The sequence below is a fragment of the Dipodomys ordii genome, unplaced genomic scaffold (assembly GCF_000151885.1).
Source record: "Dipodomys ordii isolate 6190 unplaced genomic scaffold, Dord_2.0 Scaffold97, whole genome shotgun sequence".
NCBI lineage: Eukaryota > Metazoa > Chordata > Mammalia > Rodentia > Heteromyidae > Dipodomys > Dipodomys ordii.
The window spans coordinates 7,875,719-7,898,842 of record NW_012267313.1 but is presented as its reverse complement, the minus strand read 5'-3'; the positions used below and the strand labels follow the sequence as shown (position 1 = coordinate 7,898,842).

The 23,124-nt window shown below is 38.1% G+C and overlaps 1 protein-coding gene across 6 annotated transcripts in view; it reads left to right on the top strand.

Annotated features, from left to right (window-relative positions):
• Window positions 1–7,484, top strand: part of Ahi1 (Abelson helper integration site 1) — a 130,309-nt gene extending 122,825 nt beyond the window's left edge. For 5 of the 6 annotated variants that reach the window (XM_013026898.1, XM_013026897.1, XM_013026896.1 and 2 more), the window contains 2 exons: window positions 2,611–2,713; window positions 6,131–7,484. In XM_013026898.1, the coding sequence (XP_012882352.1) occupies window positions 2,611–2,713; window positions 6,131–6,133 (106 nt within the window). In that variant the 3' untranslated portion in view covers window positions 6,134–7,484. Of the gene's footprint in view, window positions 1–2,610; window positions 2,714–6,130 lie in introns of those variants that run through there. The other variant, XR_001175466.1, reaches the window with a different exon arrangement.
• The last annotated feature ends 15,640 nt before the right edge of the window (window positions 7,485–23,124 follow it).

Here is a 23,124-nt window from a genome sequence, read left to right as displayed (position 1 = left end):
GCAAATAAGGGAAACCATGGGACCTTTGTTTCTTTGGGCCTGGCTTACTTCACTTAATATAATTTTAGACAAGAGTAGAAGCAGATTAGTCAAGATAATATATTTTTTGTTGTTGTTGTTGGGCCTTGAGCTCTTCAGCTCAAGGCAAGCCCTCTACCTCTTGAGCCACAAGGCCACTTCTGGTTTTCTGAGTGGTTTTATTGGAGATAAGAGTCTCAAGGACTTTCCTGCCCGGGCTGGCTTTGAACCTCGATCCTCAGATCTTAGCTTCCTGAGTAGATAGGATTACAGGAGTGAGCCACCAGCGGCGCCGGGCTAGTCAAGATAATATTAAAGTTGCCATGTGAGACCTGATGGGTACCTTGAAAATTTTGGACAATATGGTTAATGAAAAGTAGCAGATTTTGTGTGCACCCATATACTACTAGCACTTTTAGTGAAATGTATTTGGTGTTCATTGAATTGCCTATTTAATGCATGCAGTTTTAAATTTTGACATAGATATATGGCCATGAATCGCCACCATAATTAAGGTAATTAGTATTTCCATCTCCCCAAAGGATTTCTTGGGTTCTTGGGTAATTTCTTCCCATTATAATTTTCCTTCCATTCTATGAGATTTTTATCTCCAATTAACTAGCCAAAAAAGCTGAACTCAGAGGTAGCTCCCATTGATGGAGCAACAGCCATAAGTTCAAAAACTCAATGAGAAAAAAAAACAAAACTCAATGACAGTACCAGGTCCTGAGTTCAAGCCCCAGAAATCTTCTAAGGAGTCCTAAAACCAGTACCCTTTGGATTAAGAGGGATAACCAAAATCATACAAGTTTTCTTTCTTAAACTTATTTATGTGGTGAATTACAATGCTTCTCAAATGCTAATAAATCAGCCTTCTATTTCTGAGACAAATACTACTTAATAGTGGTATATTTTGTTGTATTTATTGTATTAATTTGCTCATTTTTTTGAGAAATTTTCATACTTTGTCATGAGGAATGTATGGCTGTAGTTTCCTTATCTTGTAATGTTTTATTTAGTTTGGGTAATGGGGTAATATTGACTCCTGAAATGAGTTAGAAAAAAGTCCTAACTCTAGATTTCTATAAAAGTTAATACAGATTTAGTATTGTTTCCTCCTTACTGATGTCCTTTGTTAGGGTGGCATTATTCTCGTACTTTCCTTTAGTTCATTAGACATGATTTCCATTAGTGCTTTTTTTTTTGGCCAGTCATGGGGTTTGAATTCTGGGCCTGGGTGCTATCCCTCAGCTCTTCAGGTCAAGGCTAGCACTCTACCCCTTGAGCAACAGCACCACTTCCAGTTTTCTGAGTGATTTATTAGAGATAAGAGTCTCACCCACTTTCCTGCCCAGGCTGGCTTTGAACCATGATCCTCAGATCTCAGCCTCCTGAGTAGCTAGGATAACAGGCATGAGCCACCAGCGCCCAGCTTTCCTTTAATTCTTTAAACATACTTAAACTTGTGGATTTCAAGTTTTTTGGCAACAAATCCACTGCCTGAGCCATCTGGGGGCAGTTTCTCATCATTGTTGGTAGGAATATATACTCTCCTAAGTATCCTGCTGTACAAACTTGCTGATCTTCAGGTTCTCTCATCATAAAACTCTATCCTTTCTACAACCGTTTGGGAACTGTAGCCACCTTGGTCTCCCCAAACTCTCTGCTGACATTAAGGAAATTGCCTTCCCATGGAAGGAGATTTTCAGGACATTAGGGTGTATGCTCATCTTGTTTATCTTCCTCTCCAGGATTACTGATGTTCATTCACTGCTTGTGATTCAATATCTTGAAAACGGTTTCAAATATTTTGTCCAGTTCGGGGATTTATTTTGTTTGTTTTTATTTGTACTGGAATTTGAACTCAGGGCCTCCTGCTAGCATCCACTGTAGAAGTTGAACCACACTTCCAGCCTTTTTTTTTACTTTAGCTGATAAGAGTCTCGACTTTCTACCCTCAGCCAGCCTTGGACCTCCTTACAGTCTTCCATTTAAGTGGAGTAACAAATGCACACCACTATGCCATTCATTAAGATTCCATCTTAATGAATAACTTTTTTCCCAGACTAGACTGAAACTTCAATGTTCCCAATATTTGTCTCCTGAGTAGCTGGGCATACAAACATGAGCCACTATCCTGGTCCTAATTTTTTTTTCATTTTTACTGTTACCATTAAGTTATTCAGAAAGAGCATTGCCTGTCCCACAGGTCAGGATATTACAACTCTTTTATGCATGAACTCCCTTGACTTTTTTTCTGTCATTAAGGAATATCTTATACATATGTGTGAACATATGTGTCTGTGTATGTCCATCTAAGTTGGGAACATTTTCTACTTTTCCCCAGGCATCTAGTATTCTCAGAGACAGATGGAGCTTGTTTCATTCTTGTCTCTTTGTCATGGTTATTAAGGAACAACTGTCACTCTGTGAATAATCATTCATATAGTTCTATCAGACATTTCTCTCCCTCCAATGCTCCCATTTTTCCTCCTTTTTATTCCCACTACCACTTCCCTAAATCAAAGCCGTACTTGAGTTACTGCAGTAGCTTTCTTACTGGCTCCTCTTTCCCTTCTTTCCTTCGTATAGTGCTGAAATGGGCAAAGAACAGAGCCGTGAGGACCGAGGACACAAAGCAGATATGCAGGCAAAGAAGAATGAGCAAATCGGCCGGAAAGTCACCCTTATAGAGGTAAGAGGAAAACCAGAAGAAGGTCCCATCATGTAGTCAACAGGAAAAGATTTAGGAAGGCTTGGTCAACACTGACAAATGCCAGACGGAGGAGAGGTGCATAAGAATTAACAACTGCTCTTTGGGAATTATAACCAAGAGGCCATTTGCAGTTTAGAGAAAAAAAGTTTTGAAGGGAAGTCCTGGAAACATAAATCAGATTGTCTTCATCCTAAAAGAAAATGTCTTTATTTTCTAAAAATCTGGGCTGTAAATTAAAGACTAGGCAGAAACTAGTAGAAAACACAGTGTGAAGAAAAAGTCTCTTTAAAGAGGAGAATTACAAAAATATTTACAAACTGAGCAAGTAGAGTCAGTGAGAAGGAACCCTTCACTATGTGGTCTCAGAGAGACCGTCAAGGTTCTAGGGAAGTACAGAGGATTTGCATTTAAAGATGGAAGGGTAAGCTGTGTTTACCTCTAAGACAGCAAAGTGAGGAAATGGGTTTGAATGAGTGCTTTCTGTCAGGGGTGGACTTAAGAAAAAGAAAAGCCTGGCACCAGTGTCTCACACCAGTAATCCTAGCTACTCAGGAGGCTGAGATCTTAGGATCGTGGTTCAAAGCCAGCCCAGGCAAGGAAAGTCCATGAGACTCTCCTCTCCAATTAACTACCAGTAAACCGGAAGTGGCACTGTAGCTCAAGTGGCAGAGCACTCACCTTGAGCTGAAGAGCTGAGGGACAGCGCCTAGGCCCAGAGTTCAAGCCAGAAGCAGATGGTTCATGTCTGTAATTCTAGCTACTCAGGAGGCTGAGATCTGAGAATTCTGGTTTGAAACCACACCAGGTAGAAGTCATGAGACTTTAACCAGCAAAAGCCCAGGGTGGAGCTGTAGCTAAAGTAATAGAGTTCTAACCTTGAATGATAAAGCCAAGCAAGAGCCAGAAAACCCTGAGTTCAAGCCCCACTGCCAACACACACACACATACACACACACACACACACACACACACACACACCAAAATTATAAGTAAGTATAAAATACATATGATCTATTCAGAAAGTTGAACAATATACATCAAAAGATGTTAATAGTTATCTGAATGGTATGATTGTGGCGACTGTTTTTCATTTTATCTAATGTATGTATTTTCTGATTTTTAAACTCATTTTTATACTCATACTTTGACCATTCCTTTCAAAATGAAAGTACTTTCAGAAGGTTTCAAATACAATCTGTTCTTTCTTCATTTAAGTAACAAAGGCCTCAATCACCACCACAAAGTACTTGAACTAGGACATGGTCTTCTGGCTCCAAGTGCAGGGCTGTTTGCATTACATGTGGCTTTGTCTGTTGACTCTTGACTTGATGGGAAGTGCTCACTGTGCTTGCAGGCAGAGGCTATGGCTTGCTCACATCTTCTCTCCAGCACTTAGTGAGACAACCTGAGGTTTAGCCACAGAAGAAAACCTTCAGAAAACATTTATCAGATTCAATTTCTTGTGGGATAGGGACTAGTATTTTTATGAACCTTATTTTTTACACATACCATGCACACAAACACTAATTTCTTATTCATTTTCAGAATCTTGTTATACATAGTTTCCTTTCTCGTCTTATCTAAAGTGCCTTTTAAAAAGTGCTTACTTTGCTTCTCTTCTCTTTTGCTGTGAAAAATTTTGCACTTGGACTTACTGGTCTGGGTTAGGTGACCCTTTTACCCCATTTAATGTCCTACTATCTCTTAGCGTTCAAGTCCCATTGCTATCAGCACCCACCATGCCAACTACTATACTGGGTTTTTGGTAGTCTGTGGTAGAACACTTGACCATTTCTTCTCTTTCTCTCATCCTGTCTCTCTTTTCCCCTTCATACACAGTCTTTGTCATTCTCCATCCAGTATGCTTATTCCTCTAGTTAGTCTGAATCATTTCCTTTGCTCCCTAATGCGGCTTTTGTTAAACTTCTTTTTGAGTTTCCTCTTCTGATGGTCTCCTGACTTCTGTTGACTTTTCATAGTTCAGACTCCTGGTTCATTTAGCTTGTCCTACCTCTCTGCACCTGCAGGATCCATCTCGTTGATTTCCAGCTTTCCACTCCCCTTCTCTTCTCTTCCCTTTTCTGTTTTTCATCATTTTTCCTATCATTACCATGAACTCCTCTCACTTTGTGTTGTCTTATTCTTCCTCTAAGATCCCCTTACCTCTTCTCTGTCCTTTCCAGAAGTTATCAGGGTCTCTGTGTGGCTTACATTTTTCTTCCCCATTTTTATCAGACACTAATTTAAGCAAAGTTTTACTTTTCCTGTCTCCATATAGGTATAGAAACTATTGTTTTTCCTGGCCCTTAAGTGGTATAGTACATTAGCATACTCTACCTGTAGTAATTTACACTCACTTAATTGCTTTCATTAGGTCACATCAATCTGTTTTTGAGCTGCTCTATATGAGTTTACCTGTGTAGAGCTCTATTTAATATTTAAAATCAGGACATGTGGACATACAAAAGATTTTTTTCTCTCATATATAAATTTTTCTTGTATGAAAATATTGTAACCATTTATTTAAGATTAGGCCTATTTCTAAAAGTGCAGGTGTTTGCTCTTACTTCTATGGGTGAGCTTTAAAGAATGGTTAGCCTTTGCCCTTTCCTGCCACATTGTGCTAGCCATTGCTTCTCCCAGGAGTGATCAATAGAGTTGCCTTCACGTTAACCCATTTATCGTCGTTCAGAAGCTGCAGTTTGTTTCTCTGGGCCTCTCTATTTAGAGAAAGACAGTAATACTTTGTATTAGTCTAGATTCTCAATGCTGCCTAGATCATTATACTGAAAAGCCTAGATTTGGTTCAACTTGATTATCTTGCACAAATTGTAGTACCCCTACCATGTGGTTTCTAAGAAAGTAACTTCTTGCTTCATCTACATACTGGTTCTTCTTTTTTGTTAATGACATAGTTTGTTTTATACCAAAGCTGTGTCTAGATATATGGTTAGCCATCACTGTCATGGCCAATCAAAAGTGACACAAACTATTTTGGATTAGTTTGAAAAATATAATTAAATCAGTTGTAAACATTAACACCAAAACATCATCCATGAATATTTTTCTTTATTGAATGTAGAACTTTACTTACTCTGATTACTTGCTTTTAAATTTCTGGAAGTTATGCAAAAGAGTTTTCTATACTACAGAAGTATATTTCTCTTGTTGTTATATTAAACTTAATGATGGAGAAAGCTTTAAACAAAATTTGCTAATGATAAAAGAGATGTCGAAAGTATGTTTGACAAAGTAGATATAATAATTACTTTGGTTGTGTGTTTGTTATTATACAATGACTTTACTTACATCTGTTGTTGCCTGTACACACTAAGATTTGGCTATAGCTGAAAAATACTGCTTCATTAAGTACCTTTTTTGTACTTTTCTCTTTAGTAAAGAGTTGAAGAATGAAGAGACAACGACATGTATAGAAATGAAATGACAAACCAAATGGAATTTCTTCTTAGAGGTTAGAAAGTTTCAGATCCAGAGGAAAAAACATCTACTGCTTCTTGTCTTTATGAAAAAAAACTAAAGAAATTTAGAAATGAAGTGTGGCTGGAAAAATCAATGTGGCTTTGGAGCTTAATTATTACAACCCATTGTGATTGTTGTTGGTCAGAGTATTAGTACTTCTATTCCCAGTAATTGTATCAAAATCACATTACCACTGTTGGCAAGCCAGTAAGGATAAAATTATAATTGCTGCTCAGCAAACATGAATAAAAAGTATTTGTATTGTTAGAATGTCTATTAAAAAATCATTCAATATTGTATCTGTAATGTGGTTATGTGTGTAATGTTATGCTCAGAATATGAAGTATTTGCTTTTAATACAACCTTACTTAAAAGATGTTCCAAAATATTGTGTGTTTAAAATGATGCCAGTAACAAAGGCATTAAAAAGAAAACAAGTTGTTTTTTAGGATTAAAATTTTATGTTGCTTTTGAGTGAATTATATATGTACTTGATAACACCTGAGTTAAAGTGATTTTTGGCTGGACTAGCAACCCTGTTCCAAATTTCCTTCCTTTTAAATACAGGCAGTTCATATTTAAACATATAAGTAATATGTAGACTTAACATGCCATAATATTTATTTTAGTTTTTATATTTGTTTTTAAATTATTACATTGTATTATTTATTTATTTAATTCCAGAATAACAGTATTATTACCATGTTGATGGCTTGTTTTAAAAGTTTGATATAATAGGGAAGTGTATTTTTTACTATCCTTTTTTTGTCTACAATATGCTCTCTGTTGATAAAATATTTAAACCCAAAATGAATACCAAATTAATTAGGAGAACTTATTTACCAAATAGAGACAATTGAATCTATTAAAATGAGTGAGAAAAGCAGTGTTGGGGATTGAGATGTAAATTTTGTCCAGATGTATACTTTATCCAAAGTGAAATACTTTCTAGTAAGATATGTATTTGTCTCTTATCCTTGTATATGTTGTAGAAGCATTAAAAACGGCAACTATGACCCTGCTATGGAGAACTTGAAAAGGGGGGAGGGTACGGGTGCTTTCAAAAGTGTTGTGTAGCATTGCTGATTGCTGCAATCTGCAGTCGTAGCACAGAGTCTGTTCTGCTAGTGCCAAGCTTCTGTCATTCTGGTTGTATCTCCGTGCTGCAAGTACAGCTGGGCCTGGGCAGCTTGAGTTATCCTCATGTAAACTTCTTTTCTGTCTTGTGAATGTACCGGATAGTTTTCAAATAAAGATATATGTCGCTGCAGTTTCAGCTTCTCATTTTGAGATGCTTGGTTGATTCTCTAATTTGAATTGAATTCACAAAGGATTTCAAAGGGGTGTAGATTTTATTCACTCATAAAATATTCCTTTAAGGGCAAGGGAAAAAACAAAATACTTAAATAAGGATTAAGGTTGACCCATTGTAACAATGAGATACACAAAACACTAGGTTGAAAGTGAACTTTACAACTTCAGCGTGGCCTTGGGTGGTGGGGGGAGGGGTAGTTGTAGAGGTGGGAAGGAAAGGATGGTAGGGGGAAAACAAAGGAGGAGGCAACAATGCTCAATAGGAAATATATTCACTACCTTGTTCATGTAACTAAACCCTCTGTACAGCATTTTTACAATAAAAAACGTACATAAAAGAATGAATTAAAAATAAAAAAAATTCCTTTATTTTCTGGAGAATCAAGTCATATAAGAAATGTTATTCATAAAATTATTTATTACGTAGGGGAAGAAGTAGATGCTTTATTGCGATATGTAAAGTCACAATAACAAGCAAATATTTCCTTTTATTGCAATGTAGTATTTTTATTCATTTGAAGATATATCGTATCTGTTACTAGTGTATTCAGAATAACTCAGAGCTGCCCTCACAGTATAGGAGAGTGCTTGGAACAGAGATTCAAATACAAAATGGAAAATTTCAGTGTTAGAGGAATTTGGTTGGTATGCAAAGGATACTCATACTTGTAATGAGCAGGGGAAATATTTTATTATTTAAAAAATTCACTTCTGGAATTGGCACTGTAGCTCAAGCGGTAGAGTGCTAGCCTTGAGCTGAAGACTTGAGGGACAGCACCCAGGCCCAGAGTTCAAGCCCCATGACCTACAAAAGAAAAAAAATTCACTTCTTTTTCCCAGACTCCAGGGGCAATAATGCATTTAATACTAGAAAGATGAACTAAAGAGCCATTTAGTGCCCTCATTCTTTGTTTTTGTCTATCTCTTGTATAAGTATTTTAACTCAAGACAAAAAAAATATTAGGGATGCTAAATATTTACTACATATTGGTGTTCATATGGAAAAGAAGAGGCTATTGAAGATAACAGAAAGAGATAAGGCAACTACTAGAAGAATTGGCTCTATGTAAAGCCACGTCCTCTTCTACTTTTTCCTCTGTCAATGTAAGACTAGGGTTATGTTCATGAATAGATTGATAAAAAAAAAAAGTCTTCACCACACCCACTGAGAGAAAATGGGCTGGGAAATCATGAGAATGTCTTCTATGTAATAGGTCCTGATTAGAATCCAGCAAGCGATTAGACACCAGTATCTACTTGTAACATACTGCTTTCTTTGAAATTATTGAATTTTATGTTTTTAAAGAAGGAATAATTTGACACTATCTTCTATATCAAAATTATAATTTTAATCATTTCTAGGAACATTCTCTATTCATTTAACTCTATCTTGTAAAGTATTTTCAGTATCAAAACTATACTGTAAATAGGACTTGCAAAGAGAATCAAAAACAAGTTTTTAAAGATTTAAAACAATTTGGCATTTAAGTGAACATTTTAAATGAAAGTAATGCTTTTAAATTGTTAATGCTTGGTACTTCTGAAATTTTATGCAGAATTTCTATCATACAAAAGTTCTTTAATTTTATGTATGTTACAGAAAAGTTTTATTAAGTAAAAATATTTTCTCCTCAGGAAGTTTGGCAAAATATTGTCTGGAAATAATTTGCCATTGTATACTTTGTATGTCACTTTATTATATATTTAGCCCACAAATATTTTTAAAAGGTAAGAAACTTTTAGAAACAATAGTCATAGTGACCTTAAGCTAGTAACCTTAAGTTTTTGTATGTATTTAACTGATTTCTGAAGGCCATATCTTAAATTAATGGAATATTCTTAAATGATATAAGACTTTAAGTTTATGTGTATGCCTTTTTAACTGCATTCATTTTAACTATGAGAAATATTTCCCAAATCTTTATTTTATTATTACATCTGATCTCATCTATTCTTGACATCCAATCCATAAGGCAGATAAAATCTCCACTGCTTTACAAATATGAAAGCAAAGTTCTGAAGTTAGGTACCTTGTCCAAATACACACAGCCTACAAACATCAGTGGTGGCTATAAAGAATGCTTTGTTATATTGCACCTGAGATTCCTAAAGTAATGGATCTCAGTTGCTGTGGAGAATAAAGCCAGTCAGTACTTAACGTTGTAGACTACTCACACAGTAACTAAAAACAGATCCTCTCAGGGAGCAGAAACAGCAAATATTGTTTGTAATACAAGAAAGACCTAAAACATGAAATATGTGAGTGAAAATTATTTTCAGACATCATTTGTGTCATTCTAGAATTATTTTGGTGAGTCTTTATGTGATAGTTCTATGTCTCTTTAAAGAATAGTTTCTGTAGACTCACTAATTACATGTACAGTAATATTTTATTCAAGAAGCAGAAAAGGCGCCATTCCAGTCATATAGGAGATAATAAAAACATCAAGCAGCATGTCAGTCAAAAGGCTGTGTTGACTGGAGAACTCAATCTATGGATGCACCCAATTATCTACAGGAGAATGGGATGTCAGCATCGTTTAGGGTTAACAATGGGCGGACTAGCCAAAGGCAGACAGCTACTCACCACAGAAACCGGGGAGGTACACTTGGTAATGAGGCACTTCATTCATCATTTCTTTCTGCTCTAATTATTAAGGTGAATAGAACATACTCTAAGCTAAGGCGGGAACTGGATAACAAAAACATTTGTTTTGTAAACGCAATACTATATTTCTAATGATCCCCTTCACATGTACATCAAGCATGTGACGTGACCACCATGTGTTCCCAACTTGCTCTTCCCAACACCTCAGGTTCGTACTAATTATGGATGGGTTTAGTGTTTCACAAAAAAAATTGAGAACCTAGTACTGATAAGAATCTTGAAATAAAATGTCTTTCTAAAAGGGGGATTTTATGTAAACACAAACACCACACATAATTCATGCTCTACCATTTATCACTTATGTAAACATGGCCTTACTACACACATAGGTCAATGTCACTTCTAAAAGTATTGAACAATTTAATATTTACTTGTTGTAGTTCTCTTTTTTTCATTAAATTACTTGAGCCTTGTCAAGAATGATTTTAATAATATAATAGAAGGAAATTTAAGAATGGTCTATTTATAGTTTTGTTTTGTTTTGTTTTTTGTCAGTCATGGGGCTTGAACTCGGCCTGGATGCTGTCTTTCAGCTTTTCAGCTCAAGGCTAGCACTCTACCACTTGAGCCACAGACAGCATCATTTCCCACTTTTTCTGTTTATGTGGTGCTGAGGAATCAAACCCAGGGACTCATGTATGTGAGGCAAGCACTTTACCACTGAGCCACCTTCCCAGGCCCTACTTACACACTTTTATAAGTAAACTTACCTATTGCCAATCAAAGGATGATTCCTTAAAATAATTTATTGTAATGGAGATAGTTAGCTTAATGAAAATAAGAAAAAATAAGAGTGTGTGAAGGGGTTAAAAGGAAGAAACTGAGGAAAATAACTTGTTATGAGAGCAAAAAAGGAGCAACGAAGCTTGCAAACAGCAGTGGTAAGACTAAAGGAAGAAGATTCCCTGGAGAAAAGAATGGTAGATTCACTTCAGTTTTTCAGTGTTTTTAGCTGAGGATCAGTTCATTTTTTTCTATTAAATTTGTTCACTGGTCCATTATACAAAAATATTCTACAATTATTTTTTGCCATTTAGGCTAAATGAAAAATGGTTGAGCACAGTAATGTGTTCTAACCAACTCAGACTGGTTAAAACAAAACTTCATGTTCAGATATATCTGTAGATGCTGCTTTTAGCAACTAAACATTTCCATGATGATAAAAAAGTAGCATTAAAATCTATGCACTGTAAGAACATCAAATTTTTATACTTATCATATGTGCAGGCAGACTTCATAATAAACTCGTCTATAGCAGCTGTAAATTTCTTGAGGATTTATCTAACCACAAATACATTGAAATGGGGAAATGGGTCTATATTAAACCATGCAAGATGCTGCTGGAGCTTTGCCATTTCTGCAACATCCTGTAATTAATTTATCATGACAGGTCTGGCAAACTGAAACATCCAATACACTTGTGACAGACTGTTAGACTACAGTTGTTGCACATCTACAAGCATGTAAAGTGAAGCTAGATATTTCTTCCAAGCATGACTTTAGAGGACATTCTAGTTAGAGTGCCCTAGAGCCAGGACCAACCTTGAATCACAAAGTAAAAATACCTTAAGATATCGAAGAGTTCTTGGGCTGTGGTAATATTTAGATCTTTTCCTGAAAAGGGACAGCCTGGCAGAGAAGCATGCAGTCTAGTCACTTATTCCCAAACATGTGCATCTGGTGCTAGATATAACCAGGTTTGCACTGGGAGATTCGAAGGTCAGTTCAATTTTAAAGTCTCTTGAACATATCATTTCCTGTAAATGAGGTTCCAAGACTGCCACCTTCATATGTGTAAAATCCTTTTCTGGGATCAGTGGTCTACTATTTTGCAAACATAAATGTGACATTTTATGTTTTTGCCAAATAGGTCCTAAAAATCAATAGTCAATTTCTAGCAGAAACGGGGGAGAAGGAGAGGCAAGGAAAGAAGAATGGAAGGGAGGGAGAGAGGGAAGGAAAGATAAATGAGGTATTATTATTTCTCTGTTGTTCTAAAGAGAAGACACTTCTATTTTTCATTACCTTAAAAAGGGAAAAAATGGGGCTGGGAAGGTGGCTCAGTGGTAGAGTGTTTGCCTTGCATGCCTGAGGCCCTGGGTTTGATTTCTCAGCACCACATAAGCAAAAAGAAAAAAAGCCAGAAGTGGTGCTGTGGCTCAAGTGGTAGAGCGCTAGCCTTGAGCTGAAGAGCTGAGGGACAGGGCCCAGACCCAGAGTTCAGGCCCCACGACCGGACCCAAAAAAAAAAGGAAAAAGATTAAAATTTGACCTTGAAGTGTTAGGAAAGATCAAAATACACAGAGTCTGTAAGGTTTCTTGCATATAATAGTGCTTATTCAGTGGTAGCTGTAATAAGTTACCTTAAAAAAAAAAGAATTGTCATCTCTTTATCTGATATGTGTGATTTGTTGCAGGTAGTGCTGAGATTGACGTGAAGGATGGCTACATAATGAAGGAGAATCCTTGCTGCAAAAGTGCAGCAAGTGAGAACTACCTTGTGCAAAAATGCACATCCTTGCTTGTTTCCTAGAGAAGGAAAACAACAGGAAGACCTAAGAGGGCCAGGGAACCTAGAATCTGAAAGTTTCCATGAAAGAGAAATGGTGTGAAGACAGATCTCAGGGCAGTGAAGAGGGGTTTTGCTCAATGGGAAGCCAGGAGAAGCTTGAGCGGGACTCCAGAGGATCCCAGCATACTTCCCAAAGGCTGTGAACAGGTGTCAACTAGTGTGTTCATATTACCTCTACTGCTTTTCTTCCTCTTTAACTTATACTGTGGACACTGATCCTATATGACCAGAGAAATTTGCTTCTTTGGTCTAAGTTTTAAAGGAAAAGAAGCCAGCAGAACCCTAAGCTTAAATAACCCAAGGGAAAACCAAACAGAAGACAGGTACAGTGGTGTACACCTGTGATCTCCGGCTATCAGCAACAGATGGACAGACAGTTTAAGGCAAGCCTGGGTTGACAGTGAGACCCGGTTTCAACAATAACACCAATGATAAGGGTGGGAAAGCTTGTGCATCCCATCCTCTACCTAAACATCCTGTAGAGGTTTTCTACATACAGCTTTGGAAATGTGATCATGGATGGGGGGTATAGTCCAAAAAACAAAAAGGAAGAGCCTTTTATATTGTTTTATTTTTCTTTGGAGACTTTGCCTCCTAGGGCTGAGTCCAAACCATTTAGTAGGTAATATTCTCACTTAAAGCTTCATTGTCAAATCTTTAACTAAAAAACTCCTAAATTTCTTCAACCTTCTACATTCAGACCTCTTTAAAACTAGGTTGTGACGGGCTGGGAAGGTGGCTCAGTGGTAGAGCACTTGCCTTGCATGCTCGAGGCCCTGGGTTCAATTCCTCAGCACCACATAAGCAAAAAGAAAAAAGCCGGAAGTGGTGCTGTGGCTCAGGTGGTAGAGCTCTAGCCTTGAGCTGAAGAGCTGAGGGACAGCGCCCAGGCCCAGAGTTCAGGCCCCACGACCGGACCAAAAAAAAAAAAAACTAGGTTGTGACAAGACAACCAGGGCTGAAAGTAGGTAAAAATGTAAACAAGGTGAGTCAAGAGAGATGATATTTTTAGACAATGCCATAACTCTTTATGATTAATACTTCCATGGCATTATATACACCACATTTTCTTCATTCACTGATTGTTGGGCACCTAAGCTCATTCTACATCATAACTGTTGTGCATAGTGCTGTGATAAACATGTGCATGTGGTATCTCTCTGCTATGCTGATTTACTCCTTCAAATATATGCTCAAAAGTGGTATGACCCTCAAGTGAAGGTCATAAGGTAGGTCTAAGTTTACATTTTTTTTTTGGGCCGGTCGTGGGGCCTGAACTCTGGGCCTGGGCGCTGTCCCTCAGCTCTTCAGCTCAGGGCTAGTGCTCTACCACTTGAGCCACAGCACCACTTCCAGCTTTTTTCTTTTTGCTTATGTGGTGCTGAGGAATCGAACCCAGGGCCTCATGCATGCAAGGCAAGTGCTCTACCACTGAGCCACCTTCCCAGCCCCTCTAAGTTTACATTTTTAAATGAACTTCTATACTTATTTCTATTACATTTACTTTATATTAATACCAACAGTGTGTGAGGATTCCTTTTTCCCCACCACATCCTCATCAACATTTGTTTTCTGTCTCCAAACATCCTGACTGGATGGAGAAAGAATCTTACTGTGGTTTTTATTTGCATTTCTTTATGGCTAAGGATGTCAATAATTTCCTCATGCATTTATTAGTCATTTGTACTTCTGAGAACTGTCTGTTCGATTCATTTGCCCATTTATTAACTGGACTACTTATTCTCTTTCTGTTTAAATTTTCTGATCTCTGTGCATTCTGGATCTGAATTCTTTATCCTTAAATAGCTGATGATTGTTTCCTTTGATACACAGAAGTTTTTTTAACTTGATGCAATCCCATTTGTCAATTCTTGCTCTTATTTCATAGACAGAGTCCTGTTTAGAAAACAATTGTCTATGCCTCTATCTTCCGAGCGTTCTATGTTTCCCTGCAATAGTTGCAAAGCTTCAGGTCTTACATTGCAATCCTGATATGTTTTCAATTGATTTTTGTTTACAAGGTGAGGGGTAGGCGTCTCATTTCAGTCTTCTGCAAGAAGATAATTACTTTTCCCAGTACCATTTGTGAAAAAGCTGCCTTTTCTTCAATGTCTGTTTTTTTCTCTTTTTGTATGTTTTTTATTTTAAAAATACTGTACAGAGGGGTACACTTACATGAGCAAGGTAATGAGTACATTTCCTGTCCAAGATTGTCGCCTCCTCCTTTGTTTTTCTTCTTCAAAAACAAATTTAGAACTCACAATTATTTTAGCTGGGTGCCCTTGGCTCATGCCTGTAATCCTAGCTACTCAGGAGGCTGAGATCTGAGGATTGCAGTCCAAAGCCAACCCAGGCAGGAAAAGCCATGAAACTCTTATTTCCAATAAATCACCAGAAAACCGAAAGTGGTACTGTGGCTCAAGTGGTTGAGCGCTAGCCTTGAGCTGAAGAGGAATAGCATTCAGGCCCAGAGATCAAGCCCTATGACCAACAACAACAACAACAAAACCATAAGAATTCTCAATAATTTGAACACCTAAATGTTTTAAGACATGTGTGTGTGTTTGTTTGTTTCAACTTTTTTCTCTTTCTCCTTGAATTTTCCAGACATCTCTGGCCACTGTCACCTACAGTGGTTTTTCAGAGGATTCCACATACATTACAAAATTTGTACCTCTTAGCCATCTTGCCAGAAAATTAATCATCCCCCAATTTTTTCAAGCCAATCACAGGAAGGTTTTTTAAGATTTAGTCGTCAGTTACTGACTGAGCAGAAAAAAAAAAAAAAAGAGGTCTTCCTCCCAGTACTATGTTCCTTCCCAATAGGAAAACTTCATCAATGTCTGAAAGATATGGAAATAAATGATCAGGAAGCTAGGTTATATTCTCAATACAAGGGGCAATTGGTAATTAACAAGACTCATTTAGATGCATATCTTTTAGAATCAATTGTGGTTTTGCAATGGTCTTGTATTTGAATGTATGTACTTAATATGCAAAAACTTAAAATGCAAAGTTCTAACAGAGTCCAAATAAAAGCAAGTGAAAAGCTAGCAGGAAATATAATACAAGTTATTAAAGCCAAAGAGTAATTGTTCAGATGCAAATAAATTGTGTTCCTTACTTAGGCTATTAATGAGCACTACGTTCTCTAAAGCTTCATTAGAACAACTCACCAACTGGGAGTACCACAGAACCTTTCACAGAATCCTATTCTGACTTAAAGTCTTCCTTGATGTCTTTATCCACTGACTTTTCCCATTACCTTAGAATAATTCCTATAAATCTACTATTGCACATAAAAAATGAAATTCAGGTGCCTTGAAAGTGACCGCAAAAGTAAATGAGGAAAGGAACGTTGGTTAATGTAACTTTTGAGATGAAACCCAAGGGTCTTTTCTCAGAAAAGGTACGTGGAATAGGGAGAATTATAGCTACAAGAACAACTCAAGGTTTGTAATGACCGTAGTCCTTGAGTGAGTATTCTCCTCTTTGTATAATATCTATCAAGACGCTTCACACATAACATTGAACTGACCCATTTGTAAACTCAAGAAATTTATAAATGGTGTCATATACTTTTTGTACACCCAGGACCTACCAATGGTTTTACACATAGTAGAAGGTCAGAATGCTGTCTCCACCAGGATGTGAATGCCGATAAAACAGTTAATATATTGTCAATCCTTTAATATTCTCAAGCTACCAATCAACAAACATTAAAAATACCTTAAGCCTTTTCTTGTGCTGAATATAAAGATATTCCCAAGTGAAATACAATCTTTAAAAAAATTATCCAACAAAAAGAAGGAATTTATGACTGGGTGCCATGGCTTAAGCCTATAATCCTAGGTACTTGGGTGGTAGAGATCCAGTAAGCAAGGTTTTAGATCAGCTCAGGCAATAATTTAAAATTAACTCCAGCTGTTCAGTTACAAAAGTGCATGCCTGTTATCCCAGCTATTCACGGAATCACAAATAGGAAGATCATAGTCTTCTTGAGCCTAGAGCCAGGCCCTATCTCAAAAAATCCATCAATATAAAAACAATAAGTGAATGACTTAAGTGGTAGAGCACTTGCCTAGGAAGAGTGAGGCCCCCGGACTGGGAAGGTGGCTCAGTGGTAGAGCGCTTGCCTTGCACGCATGAGGCCCTGGGTTTGATTCTTCAGCACCACATAAGCAGAAAAAGCTGAAAGTGGCACTGTGGCTCAAGTGGTAAAGCGCTGGCCTTGAGCTGAAGAGCTGAGGGACAGTGCCCAGGCCCAGAGTTCAGGCCCCATGACTGACAAAAAAAAAAAGTGTGAGGTCCTGAGTTCAGATCTCAGTTCTGCTTATGGAAGGAATGTATGAAATTTTATTAGTCAGCCATTTGACTATACTTTTCTGTGACATAGATTTTCTTCTTTTTTCTTTCCTCATTCTCACACTGTCCCTCTAGCCCCTTTTCCTTTTTGTCTTCTCTCCTGTCTGACATCAGCCAGTGGCTTTCAACTAAACTCAACATTAAACCATTGAAAGCATTACTGATGCCAATTTCAGTCTGCCTTTGAAGTTAGGGTCTAGCCAGGCAGTGACCTGGAAGGCCTCTCTCCTCATTCCCCTGCTGGAGCCTGAGCAACTCCTTATTAACATAAAAACACAATTTTAACATGTGGATGTAATCTTTCCTTTTATGTCATTTGTTTTTTTATTGAGGCAAATTAGCCAGAAGGTTAAACCTGATTTGCATCATGGTTTTTGCATTCCCATTCATCTGAGGGTAAAAAACCTTCAAAAGTCTTCTAAAATTTGCATCTCTGAATTCTATTGTCTGTGCATTTGATATTTGGATCACACTTCTTTTTGTAATTTTAATAGTATTTTTAAGGGAAAATTGTCTCTGGATCATACACAAAAGCTCCAACTGTGACTGTCTGGGCATTTAGGTTTAAGGATTCTCAGTCTCCTCATGTGGAGGGGTTGTTTTTTCCATGCTATGAAATAAAGGCATCCCTTTTATCACCTATATTTTTTATCATCTAAAATCCTCAAACAACTCTTCGTTCAACAGGCAAGCCAAATACTCATCCTAGCATTTTTGACATGGAAAGTTCCAGGAACTCCCTAAAGAATTCCAGGCTGAGAGAAGGATACAAGTCACACTCAGACCTGGCTAACCAGAGAAAAAAAGATGGTACCCAACATCTTTTGTCACAAGTTCAACTGAGCCAGATCTGTTGCAGGTCAGACCCTCTTGTGCTCAGCTTTCTGAGCTGACACTGGTGTTGCTGTTGAACACCTTTTATTTTGAACACCTTGAATTGGAGGTATTTGTGGTGCTTCTAGCTTAGAAGTTATACTTACCCTTAGGATTCGGGTAACTGATTTTGAATAAGCTAAGGAGTATCAGAAGGATCAGATTTCTTGTTTGTTGCTTCAAAATTCCCTCTATCATTAGATACTACCCTTCAGTTTATCTGACTATACCATACTGGCTTTAAAAAAATACACTTACTGCATTCACAGTTGACAAAACTATCTTTTTCTACTATGAAACAGTGAGTGAGAAGCCTAACCAGTTAATATTTACCACATTTCAAATTCTTTTTGCCAGAGCTATTTGTAAAAGTAAACAGGTCAAAATGAATCTCAAAGTTGCATATTCTCTGGAAAATCTACCTCATCCATTAATGTCTAAGTAAAATGCATTTTTTCTAATGTAAGATACAGAAAAGTTATCCATACACAAAATAGTGAATAATGAACAATGTGTCTCATGCCCTTCTGGGAATGATATTAGTGAGGTTACTTTTAGGGTGAAAGAAGATATATTTGTGTTTAGTCTTCATACTGGGCATGTTCCCATTCAAGGCTCCCTTTACTATCCTGCGGAGAGGCAGAGGCCCTTTACTCCCATTGCCCTTGGGCCATTTCCATTATGAGAAACAGTCTCATAGTCATCTCACTGTATCTGCAGTAACATCTTTTCATCATTTAATCCCAGTGTTTACCTTAGTGCTGCACACAGTAAGCATATTCAGTAAATATTGAATGAAGGCAGATGTAGTCCCAGAAGTTCATTTTCTATATTCAGACAAACTGATGGAGGATTAATTGTAAGTAGAAATAAGGATTTACATACAACAGCATCATATCAAAATATATATTCCATGTATATTTTTTCTGTTTACTATAGGAAATCTACCTCCTCTCTCCCTTTTCCTCCTGTACCTCTTACCAAGTATACCCAAGTATACCCACCCCCTCCATAGCTACCTTTTAAACTCCTTTATTCTCTTTATTTTCAGTCAAAATTGTTGGAAAGGCCCACACCTTCTGGCTTCCAGATGGTAATAGATGTAGACAAAAGCAAGTCAAACGCATACTACATGTGTCTCTTGAAGCAGCCTCAATTCCAGATGGTTGGAAGGCTTTCCAGGGCACCTGAAATTCAGGTGGAAGCATAATAGTGTTTCTCATCTGATGATGGTTCTCCTTTCCTCTTGCTGTGAGCAGCTGAGAGTAGGTGTGAAGAACTGACTAGCCTTCTGTCAGGTGTCTGCATCTGGTGTTTGCAGCCATGGGAGATAAGTTGCTCCCAGAAATTTCTTTAGCTCTTGGCTTCACAGAGATTACCATGGGCATATATTACATGTCTGCATCTGATTCCTAAAGATAATTTTGCTACTGAGTTAAGGGCCCGACGTCTATGGTTGTTTTTCTGGACTCTAGGCCAGTGACCTGTGGGATCTGCCCTTCATGTACTTGGTAAGGAATTTCTGCTCCAATCATTCTAGGCCTAGTGGAGTATGGGGTTGCACATAGTCCTTCCTGGGCCTTAGTCACTGATTGCCTTCTTGCCTTGGGATGCTATGGATGGAAAGACATGCTAACATTCCCATTGCAACCTTTTATTTCCTTTATTTATTTTTGATTTTTTTGTGGTACTGGCTTCAAGTCTTTGTGATTTGCTAAACTTGCTTGCTCACCTGCCATTCTATCAATTAAACTCTGCCTCCAATCTGGCATTTCCTTGGTTATTTTAGAGATGGAGTCTCACAGACTTTTCTTCTCTGGCTGGTCTTGAACATCAGTCCTCCAAATCTTAGCTTCTTGAGTTACAAGGATCATAAATATGAGCCACGATTCATAACATTAGTACAAATAGTCCTCTGGATTTAATCATGGAAAGAAGGAAAACTACATAGTCTACCTAGTTAATAAGAAGGTAATGTGTGCAAGCAACCAACCAAAGAGTAACTAATTGAAGAGCCAGATAGGCTGTGGCAACACTTTTCTGGCTCTCTGCTTGTAATTTTTAAGTCTTTTTACTGCTATTTCTGACCTGAATAAGTAGAAGGGTAATGACATAGCTTAAAAGTGAAATGGAGGTCTGGAGACTTAAAAGCCTTTTCCTGCCAATAATGCAAGACCCTAAGTTCAAACACCAGTGACTGCCCACCCCCCACTCCCAGCCCCCGAAAATAAAGTAGAATAAAGACAGAGTCTTTAGGTATTTTATTTGTGTTTTGTTCTACCTAGACCTTAAAAGAGCTTCCAGCACCTTACACAACATTTCCTGTTTTCTTAATTCTTTCAAAATTCTTTTATTTGAAGTTTTAAGCATTGGCAAATCAAGTCATAAGGAAATCCATTTCCTTATGGCACAGGTCAGTAAGAGATCCAGAATGGAAACCGAGAATCTTCATTCCCAGCTCTTGCAGGGATAATGAGTAAGATGTATGCAGAACTTCAAAGGAAGCCCCTCCCTGCACACACCTCCTAGGCATGAGTCCTCCATACCTATGTCCTCCATGGCCCTCCCACCACTGTGAGTTCTTCGGTGAGCATAATTGTGCTTTTGTCTTGGGCTTGGCTCACCTCACTACGCTCTATTCCCATCTCTACTCCCAAGCTCTCCTGGCTTGAAGCCCAGGGTAGGGCTTTGCCCTCAGTACTGTAAATAATGGTAATTACCTTTACAAACTTAAAAAAGATGGGGGGGACGGGTGTTCCCCAAAGCCAAGAATATCCAAAGTCTAGAGTGTGCAATAACCCCTTGTGCGTAAATCTGTTAGAATGTGGGTGGGGCTGGAAAGAGTTGTCTCCCTTATGGAAGAACCAAAGGGAAAAGAACATCACCTGCTCTCATCTTTCATGGACCCCTCTGGGCTTGTGACTCCTCTGCTTCCAGATTGTAGTGGTGACTTTGAGGTGGGGGAGGGGGAAGGACTGTGAATATTGAAGTGGAGACTAGGAGTTACTCTTATCCCTTATAAGGAACCACATAGGAAGCCTCTCAGAAGCATGAGGAATTTTCCCTACAGTGCATCTGGTTGACAGCATCTATTGTGTTGATTAAGTTGTCATCCATCCAAGCTTTGCCTTGTGAGATTATCACCATAGTGCCACATAATCTTAGCATTTTATTTCATGCAAAATCACTAGCAGCTGTTATCTCTGTCTGAGATCAAAATGATTAATGAATATTCAAAGTATTTCAACTCAATAGCTTTGGGACATACAGCTACATCAAGGCTCATTCAAAAAGTTTGATTTATGAATGAAATAGATTGCTTACTGAGAGCCACAGAGTTCCATTGATGATTTTACCTCCAGATTAACCAATTGGAGTGTGGAGCATTTAACATCTGGACAAATGCCTTCTCCCTAGCTTGAGCTCCTTACAAGAGATATATTAAGCCAAAGACACGGAGCACTAAGTGCCCTGATAGTATGTGATCATTGGAAACTTACTAAGATTCTCAAGGGAAGTGTTAGAGTCGTCTGTCTGTCATTCTTTCCACTCAGTAGGCAAATTCTAGCTCCACGCTGTGAGTTATTGAGGTCATGCTCTACTTGTGTGCTATGGTATGTTCCCAGCATTTAAATCATCAAGAATTTTCATCTGTGTGGTACCTTGTACTGAGATGATTTATCAAGAATTTTCATCTGTGTGGTACCTTGTACTGAGATGATTTACATGGACCTACAAATATGAGAAGCCATCTGACCTATAGTACTAACACTTTATTAACAAGCTCTTCCCTGGGCTCAAGACCAGGAAAGCTGAGCGCTCAGCCCACAGCACTCTAGCCTTCCCTGCAGTGTTAACTTGTGATCAGCTCTAACAAATTTCCCCCCTTTCCCCAGGAGGGCTCACTATTTAGAAGGTAATTCCTCCTTGGACTTGGCTTCTTTCCAATGCTTAACTCTTGAGATGGTTTGAGAGCTCAGAGGTTTTAATCTATGAGTTGTTACAAATTGTTTTTACCCTTATATGACCCCTTAATTCATATACCCTCATAAACACTACCTAAACAGATGGGATTCTACACAAATTCAGCCTCTATGGAGAGACTTTCCAAATAACGAATGTCCTTGTACACAAGTAGGAAAAGCAGCCTGGGGTGAGAGAGGGTCCAACTCCAGGAGAAGATGGAGGAGACAGCAAACCAGCCCCAGACGGTGAAACTGCCCAGGTCTTCCTGCGTGGCCGTTTTCCATCTGGGCTGCACGATAATGTCTTTTCTTGCTGCTTTGGCTTCTCTTCCAAAATAAACTGTTTAAAAGAAAAAATAATAAGGGGAAACAGGAATTGGATTCTAGGTCAGGTAGTATAAACCATGTTGAGTGCCCAGTGAGTCCAACTCAGCCCTGTTCATAGGCAATCTCCATCTGGGTGTCTCAATGGAAAAAAAAAAGTCACCCTAGCCTAGACAATCTTTTCTTCAAAACTATTTTACTCAAGTTGTCTACTTACTTCTTTCTTGACAAGGGACCAGTGGCCTAATGCACTGTTACCCTTCTTTTGGGGTTGATTTGCTTTGGGAACACATAGAGAAAGGACCTGATTTCTGAACCATGAGATTTGAAATCTGTGGTTCATCTCGGAGACGAAAGGGTTAAGCCTGCTGGGTAAAACATTGTCAATCACTAGTGGCTGCCACCAACATGAAAAACAAGCTGCACCTGTACCCGGGCAATTTAAGAGATTCTGGCCAACTATTTTGCTCTGCTGCTTTGTTCTGCCAGCTGCCATCGGTGCTTTGGATGCAGGTGGAAACATGGACTTTGCTATCTATAAAAGAATTTAATGGTGAAGATCAACTTCCGCTTCACCTCCCCAGGGATCAAAGTTTTGAGCTCCCCCTCCCCTCCTTTTCCTGAAGGACTGAAAGAGCAAAGCTCAGAAAATGGGTGAGTTGTTGAGCTTCAGACAAGTAGCAGAGCTTTGGTGGGTTCTATTTATTTTATTCCTGATTTGAAGGAAATAAAAGATGGGGACAGTACTTATATATATATATATATATATATATATATAGAGAGAGAGAGAGAGAGAGAGAGAGAGAGAGAGAGAGAGAGAGAGAGAGAG